We start from the raw sequence: 15,094 nt of genomic DNA, 5'->3' as shown, positions 1-15,094 counted from the left end.
GAAATTGAACAGGAAGAAAATAAAAAAAAACTTTGGGTTCATCCTTTGAACTTGAAACGAACTGAAAACAATACAATTAAATGTTTTATTCATGAACTTCGAAATGACGAATGTAAATTTAGAAATTTTACACGAATGAGTACCGACAAGTTTGATTATATTCTAGAAATACTTAACGATGAAATTCGAAAACCTGATACTAATTTCAAAAAAAGTATCACTCCAGAAGAGAAATTATTGGTGACATTGAGGTAAGTTAATAATACATTCTAAATAATTAGATATTAGATTCTGAGCGGAGCATAGCGAAATAATGTATTAATTTTACAATGATGTGTTTTTAAAAAAAAAATCGTTTATACAATGATTTATCATTGAATTAAAATATAACATATCCATTACAACGTCATGCTTGACAACTACTGAACAGCAGAGCGGTATCCACTTGTCCAACTTTTTTTACATTTTCATTTTTTCGCTCCACTCAGAATTTAAAATAGCAGGTAGTATAAAAATAATTCTTTTAGACTTGCGAATTCTCTTGAACGTATTACTTTTTATTGTTATACTATTATTATAATAAAATGAGTTAACACTTAATAAGGTTATATTAATTATACTTAATTTTTAACAATACTAAAAATGATAATTTATTATAATGAAAAATCAACTGTATTAATGCAAAATATAAGAACTTGAACTATCCGACGAGGAAAAATCTGGAGAACTCGCAATGTACTAATTGCATTAAATTGCTGCGGTTGTTGATTTGCATTTAACTGCTGATCTGGTGATAAATTAGGTATAATATTAGAATGTGGCGCATTATTGTATCTTGGCATTTCATACGTCGTTTCTTGGCTGTCGAGAAGCTGATCAATGGTATTTAATACAATTTTTTTGAATTGACGTTGATTTTTATCATTTAATTTTAAAAAATCTGGAATAATACTTTTAAAAAAAGAAAGTTCGGGTGTATCCTCATTATTTTTAGATTCTGAACGAAGTGATGAATGTATTGATTTTACAATGATATGTGTTTTTTTTTTTTTTATTTTTGTGTCTTACACCACGTTTTGGAGCAGTAAAAGTGCTCCGATTTTAAAAAGTGGACCCTGTTTCGGATAGGAAGTGAATGTAGTTTGTACTTTGGGGGGTCAAAAGTAAAAAATTTCCAATAGTTTTCAAAAGCGCCGGGAAAAACCAAAAAAAAATGACGGAAAAACGGGAATTTTAACGCAAAACCAGTTTTCGACCAAATCGATTTTTTTTTATGGTTGTAATTCAAAAACTAATCACTGAAAATACTTGAAATTTTCACCAAATGTTAATGTCAGTGGTATCCGTATATAGTTAAATTTTCAAAAAATTTTGACTTTTTTTGAGTTATTTATAGACCACTGAAATTTTCGATTTTTTTGAGAAATTTTTTTTAAAGTGTCGATAAAAAATTTTTGGATGACCAAAAAGTTTTGAAAATTTAATACAAGGTTCCTTATGAGTTGTTTTTAATGTAGCTAAAAAAAATTAAAAATCGTTAGTCACAATTTTTTTTTATAAGCGTTTTTAGTTCAAATTTTTACGAAATCTGTCGAAAACGCGAAAATTTGCAAGTAATTTTGAAGTTGAAAAATCATAAAATTTTTTTCTTTTATAACTAAGTTTTGAAAATTTGGTACAAGGTTTTCCATACATTTTTCTTCAAATATCTGTAAAAAAAACTCTACCGGATTCAGACAAAAAATTTTTATGAGTGTTTGAAATTTAAATTTTTACAAAAACCGCGTTAAATAACAGTTTAGCCTCAAACGATATTTGATATTTGTTATTATTCAAAAAGTATAAGTCGTAGATACTTGAAAATTTTACCAGTTATTAAGATTCGCGTTTTCTTTACGTGATTTAATTTTCAAAATATTTTTTAATATAAGCTGGTTTTTTTAAACCACCTTTTTCACCAACCACTAGAAATTATATCCTAGGCTGACAAATCATCTTCGTTCAGAATCGTTTTTCGTATACAATGATAACTATCATTGGATTCAAATTTAACACTCCTATAATATATAATAATGATCCATACGGCACCTAATGTACAGCAGAGCGGTACTCACTTGCCCACTTTTTTTATTTTAGATTTTATTTGGAATGTTTGTTGCCCGAAATTGTAGATACGCATTATGGAAAAAGAATGTTAATTACTGATATAAGAGAGCCAGTTTATATTTTGAATGGTCAAAAAAAAAAAAAAAAAATCAATGAAATTATTTGTTACCTATCAAAATATCAAATACGTAAAACGGTATCTAATTTCCATTATTTTTTATATTTTATTATAAAATATGGTATGTCTACCCTGTATAATACATCGTGTAATTGTTTTGTATAACTATAATAAATTTCAAGCAATTAAATTATGTTTAGTAACTACCTAGTATAATTTACAAAAAATCATAATTTTTCACTTATCAATATATAATAGCTACCTATGTTATAATTGGATATAGGTACTTTAAATTTTATTTAAAATTTTTTTGTGTTTGAGATTACATGCTTGCTGTGATGGTATGTAAAATATTTAAGTAAATAGTACTTTAATACAGAAATTTCATCTATTCTGAGCCCTGAGGTACTGTTGTATATTAAGGTACTAAGTAAATCCATGTCTGATGGACTAAATTTAGCATAATATTCCTGGACTAGAACATTGTGATGCAACAATAAAGTTCACTGAGATTATGAACGAATGAACGATAATATGTTTGATGCTTTAAATGCAAAATGTCCATTTCAAGGAGTGCGACCAGGATCAAAAAATTTACAAGTTAGAAATGTGTACAAGTATGAAGTGCATAACTAATGCTTGCTTTTTTGGATTTTGTGGCTTGATGTGTTTCTATTTTAATAATTAATTAACAATTCTATAGTAATATGATATAAAATAGTGATAAACTGATAACTGATAATGATAACAACGGATAAATTATAGTAATATTTTAAATAAAATACCGATATAGCAATACTAAAATCAAATGAAATAAAAAAAAATTATATTCTAAGATTCATGAGACAGTACCTGATCGCCTACAATATATTTCAAAAAGTTATATCAACACAATTACCAGTCAAAATTATGAACACCGAATGAGCAACCGTGAATAATTGTTGTGAAGTACAGGTAAAATAGGTAAATAAATGGTAAGAATCATCAATAAATTTTTATTATTTTTTTTATTTCCGGTAAATGATATTCTATTGCCGTCGTTGATTACAGCTTTAGCTACAATACATTACTCTTATGAAACTAACATACGCCGACGCGGATAATATTATACAGAAATAAGGGACTAGACAGTTTTTAATTTAACAACTCTACTAATAAAGTATATAGTATGATCAGCTATTAAATTAAATGAAGGTACGTAAGTGAATACAAATAATTCATGTTTAATTTCAGATAGAAAAGAGGAACAGCTGTGTGATTCCAGTACAATCCATAACAGCAAAGCAGTAAACGAGAAAAAAACCGTCGAGCAGCTCCCATCAATAAATACACTTGTCATATAACAAGGAAACCCATCACAATGAAAAAAGGAATTGAAGTGATGAACAGAATATTATTTAATTTTTTGATACGTAACTTGTTAGATTAGCAAAAACCATTTTGTATTATTAGTCTATACAAACATGCACTTTTACATTTTAGAAAAATAGTGCATTGCACCAGTTCTTTTCCCACCTCTCTGAGTATAATTTCTATCTTATTATTATTACGTATTTCAAGGCAAACATTTTTAATAACTCCTTGTATTTTATTAATTATAGAATAAAAATATCATGGTATTCAAATACAGGAATCTCAATAAATACCAACACCGCTTATAGAAAGACTCAGGAACTACCTCAGTAATAACTACAGCAGTAACCACGCATATACTATGAAACATGAACTAAATTTTTCACGCAGGTTTCAATCTGGAGAAAAAAGTGAACGTAAAAATGAATGAACACTAAGGGACTGGACTTTTTTTTATAATTTGTTGGGACATAAAGGTAAAACATTAATCGTATTATGTTTTAGATAGTCAAAATAAACAGCTAGATGATTCAAGCACAATGTCAATAGTAGCAAAGCAGATATAAAGGAAAAAACACTTATAGCAGCAACAATCCACAAGTACACAAACCAAAAAACAAGGAAATCAAGAGTGGAAAACAGAATCAAGACAACCAGCAGAATATTATTTTATTATTTTGATGAAAAACCTGTAACATAAGCCCTAACCATTTCATAAAATTACCATTAGAATTAGAACCATAAAATTCATACTTAAATGTGGAGTATTTTTAATATTTTTAAATTTTTAAACATTAGATTCATATTTAAATTTAGAGTAACTATAATATAACTCATTGAATAAAATGATAATACCAAATTAAAAAAAGTATAATCTTCCTTAAAGTTATTAATTTTTATATGTGTGTAAATATGTCAATTTCATTTTTAATTTTTTTGGTTGAGTTCTTGTCTTTAGAAATTCCAACATTGGTTCCACCACTCTTTCACTGGCTAACATTTTTCGATTTGTTCTTGGTTTTTTAAATAATGGTTCATTACTAGATTTTTCATTTTCTGCATCTTCATTAACTATTGTTTGTGAAATCACTTCTTGTTCAACTGTTTCTAAATTTTGTTCAGCATCTGGCACTATAGGTTCTTCAACGAAACTATCGTTTTCTATGTTATCTATATGGGAACTATTCAAATTGCTTTCCATTTTTTTGTGTTGCAACACGTAATCAGAGAAAACAACATATTATCAAACAAATACCATTTTCTTTTTCTTGATGATGCTCCGGACCCAGATGGCAATTTTTTTTGTTCACGCAGCTGCCTTGAAAATGAATTTCGAAGTGTGGTCCATTTTACCTTGCATTCATTAGCTGTAATTAATCAACAAATTAGATACTAATTACAATACAAATTTGTATTTATATTTTGTTTTATTTAATTTTTTTTAAAACTAAATTTTTTTAATGTTTTTAGTTATTTGGCAACAGGAGAGCGATTTCAGCGTCTTCATTACCAATTTCGCCTAGGTGCTACGACAATAGGATTGATAACTAATTAAGTATGTATTGCTATATGGAAATTATTATCACCCATTTATTTGCCAACGCCTAGAGAAGAAGACTGGATAAAAATTTCAAATGAGTTCAATAAAATTTGGAATTTTCCTAATTGCACAGGAGGAATTGATGGTAAGCACATTGCTATTCAATGTCCACCATGTGCTGGTTCCGAGTATTTTAATTATAAAGGTTTTCACTCAATTGTGCTTCAAGCAGTGGTTGATGCTCACGCAAAATTTATAACAATCGATGTTGGGGATTATGGCCGGTCCAGTGACAGTGGAATATTTAAAAAATCTAGTTTTGGTAAAATGTTACTACACAATGAATTAAATTTGCCACCACCAAGAAAAATTCATAATGACATCAATGAAGAATATCCTTTTGTGTTTGTTGGGGATGAAGCATACCCTCTATTACCATGCCTGATGAGACCTTTTCCGCGTAGGAACTTAACAAACGAAAAACGTATTTTTAACTATCGACAGTCACGGGCAAGACGAATAGTAGAATGCTCATTCGGAATTATGGTTAAGAAATTTAAAGTGTTGGAAAACAAAATTGTGGTTGGCCCAGAAAAAGCTACCCAAATTGTAAAAGCTATTTGTGTATTACATAACTTAATTATGACGAGAGAGCAACATTGTATTGATATTCAAGAGTTTATAAATTCTCAAGAACAGAATGATATAATTGAACAAGATATCAGTAGAATTAGATCTTCTAATAATAGATCTTCCACAGCAGCAATATCACTTCGAAATATATTTACAGAATATTTTAATTCAAATAAAGGTTCTGTATCCTGGCAAAATATATACACTGTTTAGTAAAATTATTAAATAATAAAGAATTGATCAATTAATAACTGTTTTAAGTACCTACTTAATTATTATATTATTATTACTATCGTGATTTATGTAGAGTAGAAAAAATAAAAAAATATAATAAAATAACATATTATAATAATTTTAATAATAACATAATATTATAATAGAAATATAAAGACCTGGTATTTTAAGAATATTCGATATTTCTTTCCATAATTGCTCCTGTATGTTTCTGTTGCTATAATTTTTGTGTTTGTAATCATAAAGACACGTTCTTGGACTAATGATATTAAATCTTCGATGTTCATTTCTTGCTCAATCGACATTATAATCCTATTGAATAAAATAATGTGCAATCATAGATATTTTCACTGCTCGAAAAACTTTTTGTGGAAATCCCAGAATAAAGTAAAATAATGCTTATAAATATGCTAACATATTTTGAACTAATAACTATTATATTATAGTTAAAATATTTAGTTGGTACAAATGTTATAGATATTTATATTTTTTTCACAAATTATTACTTAAAAATAAAGTAGATATAGTGTATAATGTATAATATATAATATATAATGTATAATTACCTTTATATTGTAGACGATTTAGCATAAATAAATAATATTTGGCATAATTTTGATATAATTCTCCAGTGACTGCTTGATAATGACTAATGAAAATAACGCACGTTCTATTTCAATAAAATAATATTAGTCATGACTGAAGACAAAAATGTTTTGTTTTGACTACACTTTATCAGTGTGCGTGTTTTCCATAAAATATAAAGGTTTTATTTTTGATTAGTCATAATAAAGCGACTTTAGTCGCTTTAAAGCAGTTTTGCTTTACCAGTGTGCGGTCACCCTAACCGGCCTAACCTATCACGGAATCCTAACGCCTAATCTTATCGACTACAGTTTGAGTTGAAAACAGACGCCGAATCTCAAACACTTAAACCATTTCTGTGCTGCGACGAATTTTTCGTTTAAATCAGTTGTAATAATTAGATTTGTATAATTCGTGTGTAAGAAAGCTTACATTAATTGTCTATTTAATATAACGTTTCTCAAAGCAACGTACTCTTGAAACACTCATACTGTTAATGTCAAATGGTTTTGTATGTTTTTCAAATTCAAAATTTCATTATCTCGTACACATTGCATTTACCTATTTATGTTATACATCGTTGTATATCTACTTTGTTAAATGATTTTAAACGTTTATTACGTAGGTATAAAAATTGTTTTTTACGCACCGTAAAACATTCATTAAATCGCATACAACACGTACCTATATGTTTTCATTTTTTCATTTTTTCATTTTTATTTTATATATATTCATACGTTTTGTACAACTAAATTATATTGTATACCTATATCACATGTTAATAAATGTTTGTTGTGCTGTAGTACCATACATTGGAATTTTTTTATTTTTTTTAATATTTTTTTTAATTAGATACATTATGTCTTACCACTACATAAATATATATATATATATATATATTAGGGTGGCCCTTATTTATGAACTTTCAAATTTTTAATTTCTCCCCCCCCCCCCCCCCAATTTTTTCATTACCATACGAAAGTTATGTGGGTTAAATTTGGTGATGATTAGTAACCCCCTTCAGGTGCCGCAAAAGGGTTGAATATTGATAAAAAGGGTAGTTTTAGGGTTTTTCTGATTTAATTCAAAATATATTGCGTTAGACTTAAAATTGTATAGAATCTAAATTGTAGATTTAGATATTGTCTATAAAAAATGTTCTTACAAAATTTCTTATAAATCTATTATTTTCTATGGAAAATAATATAAATTAAAAATTATTATCTTCTTTACAAAATCGAATAATTTCAAGATTTTAATATATCTCTATTACGAGAGTGTAACGAAACGTGACGAACATCATTATATTATATCTTTATCGGTTTAAGTTTGTTTTGGGTATTTCTACACAATAAATAATCTCGTTATTTGTTGATAACAAAAATAAAATAAAATTCAAATCTAATTGTATTTGTATATTTCTTATCGAGCTTTTCTTATTCAGTTATTAGACATTGTCACTTCGTGCATTACTGTTTATTACTGTTTATGTACTGTTCGTTGTGCAATGTTCATAAATCGTGATACCTTACATTATTTTATTTAAGAATAATATTTTTTAAAAAGTGAATAGTTTTATAAATTAGTATTAAATATTTATTATAAAATGGCTTCATTATCATCAAATGTTGTTCTACGTACTCATGATGAAGTATATTTAATTGGAAATGTGAATAACCAAATCGTTGGCAGTAAGTTACCATCTATAAAACAAGTTTTGAGTGTGCTATTTTATAATTTGAGACATGTAAAATTGAATTTGCGAGAAAGCGCAAGATTGGTATTTAAAGAAATAGTACTATTTTGGGAAAAAGCGAGAATACCAGTTCGAGATGAACATCATTGTATTTTAAAATTGGAAAAATTATATCAAAACTTACGAGAGTTACAAAAATCGGCTAAAAGGGTATCAGAAAAAAATACTAAAAATGTCAATGAGTTCAAGGAAAAATTAAATGACTTATTTGATGTATCTCATTCAAATGCATTAAATATGATGAAAATTGAGGAAGATAAAAAATTTTTACTAATGCAAAGAGAAAAAGGAAGACCGGGATGCATGTTGGGAACTGATAGAAATTTGGCAAAAAAAGAAAACAGGGCCTTTGTCAATTTACATAAAATTGAACAACGTCGAAAAAGATCGAAAATAGAAATTGAACAATTAAGTAAGTAATTTTGATAAATTTACAATTTAAATAAAATATATTAAGTACTATTTAGTATTTTTTTTATTAATTAAAAGTGTGTTTAAATTTTTTTAGATCACACCGTACAAATAGATTTCAATACTGATGGCAGTTCAACTGATGACGAGGTTGATATAGAAGAAGAAGACATAACACCAAGTTCACCAAGTCCATCATGTAGTAAGAAACAGAGAGGATCAAAAGAATTTATGACTCCTAAACTACTCGCTGCTTTAGATAAATGTAAGTTGAGCGATCGCGATGCTGTTCACATAATAATATCAACTGCTGACGCCCTAGGTAATGATGTTTCTAAATTAATAATAAATCGATCAACAATTCAACGTGATCGAATAAGATTTCGAGAAAATAAAACGATTGAACTTCAAAACAAATTTAATTTGCTAGAAAAAGGGTCTCTTGTCTTACATTGGGATGGAAAACTTCTACCAGATATTACACATGGAAAATTAAAAGTAGATAGATTACCTGTAATTGTTTCGTTTGAGGGAATAACTCAATTACTTGGTGTTCCAAAGCTCAAAAGTGGTACTGGTGAACAACAAGCAAATGCAATATTTGATATTATAAATAATTGGGGTGTAACAAATAAAGTACAAGCTTTATGTTGTGATACGACGGCATCAAACACAGGTCGGTTAAACGGTGCCTGTATTATATTGGAACAACTGATAGGACGAAATCTTTTATATTTACCTTGTAGGCGACATATATTCGAATTAGTGCTAAGAAGTGTTTTTGAAGTTAAATTAAAAATAAATACTATTGGTCCTGATGTTCCTATTTTTAAAAAATTCCAACAAGCCTGGCCCGAAATTGATTTAAAAAAGTATGAAACTGGAATAAATGATGCAGTTGTAAAATCTATAGTTGAAACAAATAAATCTCAAATTATAGACTTCTGTTTACAAAATTTAAAAAAACAACAATGTAGAGATGATTATAAAGAACTTCTAGAGTTGACTGTTATTTTTCTAGGTGAAAACCCACCAAATGGTATATTTTTTCACTATCCTGGTGCTTTTTACCATGCCAGATGGATGTCAAAAGCAATTTATTCATTAAAAATATATATGTTTCGAAAACAATTTAAACTTAATATTCGAGAAGAGAATGCACTTCGTGATATATGTATTTTTCTAGTTACGATATACGTAGAAGCATGGTTTAGGATGCCCTGCTGCAACTGATGCACCTTATAATGACTTTATATTTTTAAAAAAATTAATCGAATACCCAGATAAAGCTATTTCTAATACAGCTACACATAAATTTTGTGGACACTTATGGTATCTTGCGCCGCACAGTGGGATATTGTCGTAAAAACCTGGCCAAAATTAGAAATTTCAAAATGCATCTAGAATGATAATTGTTGATAGTTTATCTAATAGAGATAATATTAAAGCAATTACGTAATATTTTACGTTGTTACCAGTATTAATTGTATTGCAATAATACTCCACAGTATGGCATTACAGATGCGACGCGTACGTCGGTATTATTCTGTACAAAAAGTTTTGTTAGAACATAGCTGATATTTTTTGTTGTATAGTTATTTTTACGAAAAAAAAAATGAACTCGTTACCTGGAGGTATGTATATAGTATTTAAGTTTAATAAAATATAAAATCAATTTATCTTTATATTTTTATATACAATTTTAATAAAAAATACAAGAATTAAAATAAAATATACAAACACAAAATTCATCATTAATTTTAGTAAACTTCCGAGATAGTCCGAGTCCATACAATCTTATCTTTTTTTAGTGTATGTTATGCAGTTTCAAAAAAATTAAAAAACAATTGCGCATATTTGCGCTTTATTGTGTAAATTACTTTTGATTCACATACATGTGATTAAACGTATTAAAATTGTTTTTATTCAAACTACACTTGGTATTTTTATACTAATGTTATAATATTATAATATTTTAGGATCTGGTGATAATCATATGTCTTTAAGTCGGAGAACATTATTTCATATAATGCAAGAAATTAATGCTAAACATTTTAATGCACGATTTGACCATTTAAAGAAACGTTTAGTTACATTAACAGAATGTCCAGAAAATTCCTTAAATAAATTATTATCATACTTCATTAGTGAGTTTAAATCTAAATGGCAATCATCACAGAGAAAAAAGAACATATTTCTATCAAAAAATAAAATCTGGTTAGACACTGAAATACATTTTCCTTCAAAGATTTCAACTCAGTCGGGCAAATCTAGAGGTCGGCCTTCCACATCATTTCATGATAGTAGTGATCGATCAAAAAGAAGAAAAACGGAACAATTACGTACCCAATATAGTCCAACTATGCTTTCATATGCTGCTCAAATGTCTCTAAGAAAATCTGGAAATGTAGATAGTGCTTACGTTATAAAAAATATTACATGTACAACACCTACAAGAGCTTCAAAGTACAAAAAATCTTATAAAGACAGTAAAAATAAAATTAAGGTTATTTCTAATGACGAAGCTCTTTCTTTGCTTATTGAGGCTCAGTTGACAAAGCATCAGTACAATTTAATTAGGACACAGGCAAAAAAACATGGTTGTAATATTTATCCTGCATATCATCTTTTAAGATACGCAAAAAATGAATGTTATCCTGATAAATCTTGTTTGCAAATAACAGAAAGTTGTGCTGAAGTGAAATTACAAGCATTATTAGATATAACTACTCAAAGAATTTTAAAATCACAGGGCCAGGGTAGTATATTGATTCAGTGAGTGATAAATATTTTGAAAAATTATATTTAATTTCCAAATGGGGTTGTGATGGTAGTTCTCAACAAAGTGAATACAAACAAGTTTTTAATAGTGAATGCGACTCGGACTCGAGTATATTTTTTACATCTGTTGTACCTTTGCAATTAGTTAGTGGAGATATAGATGGCCCCAATAAGATAATACTATGGCAAAATCCCCGTCCTTCATCACCCAGATATTGTCGACCAATTAAAATTCAATTTATACATGAGACCGTAGACATAACTTTACAAGAAAAGGTGTGTATAGAAAATCAAATAGAAAAACTTCAACCATCTATTTTTCATTTTAACGATACTGAAATCATGGTGAAACATATTTTGATGTTTACTATGATTGATGGTAAAGTGTGTAACTCAGTCACTTCAACTAAGTCTGCAATGAAGTGTTATATATGTGGAAGTACATCTAAAGATTTTAATAAAATTGAAAAAATGATAGATATAAAAACAAATGATTTAAATTTAAAGTTTGGGCTTTCAATTTTGCATGCGTGGATACGATTTTTTGAGTGTTTGTTACATTTGTCATACAAAATTGGTATCAAAAAGTGGCAAGCGCGTGGAGATGAAGAGAAAAGAAAAGTTTTGGAAAATAAGAAAAGGATTCAAGAAGATTTTAAATCTAAATTAGGACTACTGGTTGATATTCCTAAATGTGGTTATGGAACTTCAAATGACGGAAACACAGCGAGGCGATTTTTCGAAAATACAGAAATGTCGTCATCTATTACTGGAGTAGATATTGAAATAATTAATCGTTTTAAAATAGTATTACTAACAATATCTAGTGGATACAAAATAGATTTGAAAAAGTTTAATAATTACTGTATATTAACTGCACAAAAATTTGTCGACAAGTATCCATGGTATAACATGCCAACATCTGTTCACAAAATATTAATTCATGGAACTCAAATAATTGAGGCACTGTCAATATTACCAATTGGTCAATTTTCGGAAGAGTCACAAGAAGCTAGAAATAAGGATATAAAAAAATATAGAGAAGGATTTTCAAGAAAATGTTCTAGAATTAAAAATTTAGAGGATGTTTTTAATAGACTTTTAGTAAGTTCCGATCCATTAATTTCCAGTCTAAGGCAACTACCTCAAAAAAAAATTAAACATATTCACCCAGAAGTATTGGAAATGATTTTGCCTCCAGACATCAACATAAAAACCATAAAAACAAAAGGAACAGAGTCAGATATTAGTAGTGAAAATGAAGTTTCCACGTCGTCGAGTGAATAAATTCAACAGAAACGTGACTTAAAATTTAATTTTTATGATATCTGTAAAATAATATTATTCTATTAAAATAACATGATATAAATAATTAAATAAAGTTAAGAAAATTGATTTTTAATTAGTATTTATATTTTGGCCAGGTTTTTATGAAAATATCCCACTGTGCGCCGGAAAGTATAGCCATGTCATTTTTTGATTTTCGTATGCCAACCGAAATTAAAATTAAAATGGTCGAAGCACTTAAATCAATCCACAACAATGATGATACAATTAATAAAATTGTTTTGAGTAAAGAGGATATAAAAACATTTATAAAAAAAGAATTACATGAATTTGTATCACCAGAGACAGTCAACTTTTTTTCAAGATTTAAAATTTCGACCGATTTTATAGATTTCCATCCGGATAGTTGGAAAGACAGAGAAGACTATAAAAAAGGAATTAATATTTTAACAGAGTTATCAGTCATAAACGATGTTGCAGAAAGTGGCGTTAAGTTAATTCAAGAATACAATAGTATATTGACGAAAGACGAAAATCAAAAACAATTTTTATTACAAGTTGTAAACGATTATAAAAAAAATTACCCTGATTGTAAAAAAAATACATTAATTCGTTCATAACTAATAGATAATTTATTTAAATGTAACGAATCTAATTCTCACATTCTATTACTCCATTGAACTACTATTTATTTTTAATGACATTAATATTCAATATATATTTGTGTAGGTAAATGATTTATTTTTTTTTAAGATTAATTCAATATTTTGTATACTTAAAGATTAATTTCTTAATGTAAAACAATAATTGTACAATTAGCATTAGTACATTAGTTATAAACAATTTTATTTTATTTCATCTTTGAAGATTTGTAAGTATGTTATCGCAAAAACAATCATATAGAAAATATATTGAAAATTTCAATTTTTTTTCAGAAAAAGGTAATAATTTTTATTTTATTCTAATTTTCACAGAAAATATTGGTTTTACCAGAAATTTTGTAAGACCATTTTTTATAGCCAATATCTAAATCTACAATTTAGATTTTATACAATTTTATGTCTAACGCAATATAATTTGAATTAAATCAGAAAAACCCTAAAACTACCCTTTTTATCAATATTCAACTCTTTTGCGGCACCTGAAGGGGGTTATTAATCATCACCAAATTTAACCCACATAACTTTCGTATGGTAATGAAAAAATTGGGAGGGTGAGAAATTAAAAATATTTAACTTTCCTTACCCCCTATTATATAAGGGTCACCCTAATATATATATATATATATTGTGCAATTGCATCTTATTATTATATACGTATTTTCCGTGTCTATGATATTGGTGTTCTTAATACTTCCCAAACATAATATATGTATTTACCCACACACCATTTGTAAGATGATTATATTTTAAAAACATTTTATGATTGTATTATCAAAAATATTTTTAAGTAAATGTCTTTAGTATATTTTCTAAGGGTGGGTTGCATTAACGTTCATTAGCGATTTACAGAGTTGTTAACACACTAACGATCCGTTAAAAAAAAATGGGTGTTGCTTGAACGACTGTTAACGTTAACGGCCCAATCGGAAATTTATGACTTATGCCGACAATCACAAAGGGCGCTGTACTGCGACTGTACTGGCACCCCACAGTTGGCTGGCCCTTACGGGTACAGTACTGGCCATAATTTTATCAAGTACTACACCAGTACTGAAAAACTAGTACTGGTAACCAGTGTGCAGCCAGTGTTGACACAATACTGGCATACTACGGGCACTAAATGAATTTCGAGCGTGGGCCAGCCAGTGTAAGTTATAGTTGTTCCAACGTTGGCGGAGTACTGGCATATTACGGTCTATGTTTCAATTGCGAGAAAGGGCCATCCAGTGTTTGTCGTAGTTGTGCCAACGTTGGCGATACACGGGCAAGTTTCCCCTCCTCCTTTTTTTGAGTTAAGTATTTGTCGGCCGGGTTTTAACTTAGGAGGATCGTTTCTTCACCAAAAATGTTGGTTTAAACCCATCTAAAACGTACTCCTGGAGTCGAGGGTCCTCGGACCCCCTCCCCTGGTGTATTTTGGAAGACGTTTAGTTTTTGTACGACGTTTCTGATATTCGATGTTTGGGTAGTTTGGTAGTCGGTGATCAAATTCAGTGTCTTGTGTCGAGACCATAGGAGCCGTTTTCCCTCGTCTTTTGGGGCTTCGAAATAGTTCAAAATGCATGTTATTATTTTTTTTTTGACATTGAAACTTAGATTTAGAGTGCGGTGAGCCATTTAGTAGTCGG

The 15,094-nt window shown here is 28.4% G+C and overlaps 1 protein-coding gene, 1 long non-coding RNA gene and 1 pseudogene across 2 annotated transcripts; 2 read left to right on the top strand and 1 right to left on the bottom strand.

The window, feature by feature from the left end:
* The first annotated feature begins 3,008 nt into the window (after positions 1–3,008).
* On the top strand, positions 3,009–4,368 carry LOC126554665 (uncharacterized). Its single transcript, XR_007606706.1, has 4 exons — positions 3,009–3,198; positions 3,275–3,390; positions 3,458–3,747; positions 3,826–4,368. It is a non-coding gene; the product is annotated as an uncharacterized LOC126554665 (long non-coding RNA).
* A 143-nt stretch (positions 4,369–4,511) lies between these two features.
* On the bottom strand, positions 4,512–6,289 carry LOC126554670 (uncharacterized; annotated as a pseudogene).
* Positions 6,290–10,261: 3,972 nt separating this feature from the next.
* LOC126554664 (uncharacterized) lies at positions 10,262–12,015 on the top strand. The gene is made up of 2 exons (XM_050209719.1): positions 10,262–10,370; positions 10,716–12,015. The coding sequence occupies exons 1-2, from the start codon at positions 10,352–10,354 to the stop codon at positions 11,513–11,515; spliced, it is 819 nt and encodes a 272-aa protein (XP_050065676.1). The 5' UTR covers positions 10,262–10,351; the 3' UTR covers positions 11,516–12,015.
* The last annotated feature ends 3,079 nt before the right edge of the window (positions 12,016–15,094 follow it).

The sequence above is a fragment of the Aphis gossypii genome, unplaced genomic scaffold (assembly GCF_020184175.1).
Source record: "Aphis gossypii isolate Hap1 unplaced genomic scaffold, ASM2018417v2 Contig00574, whole genome shotgun sequence".
NCBI lineage: Eukaryota > Metazoa > Arthropoda > Insecta > Hemiptera > Aphididae > Aphis > Aphis gossypii.
Note: the sequence above shows the minus strand (reverse complement) of the source record. Positions and strands in the feature narration are given on the sequence as shown.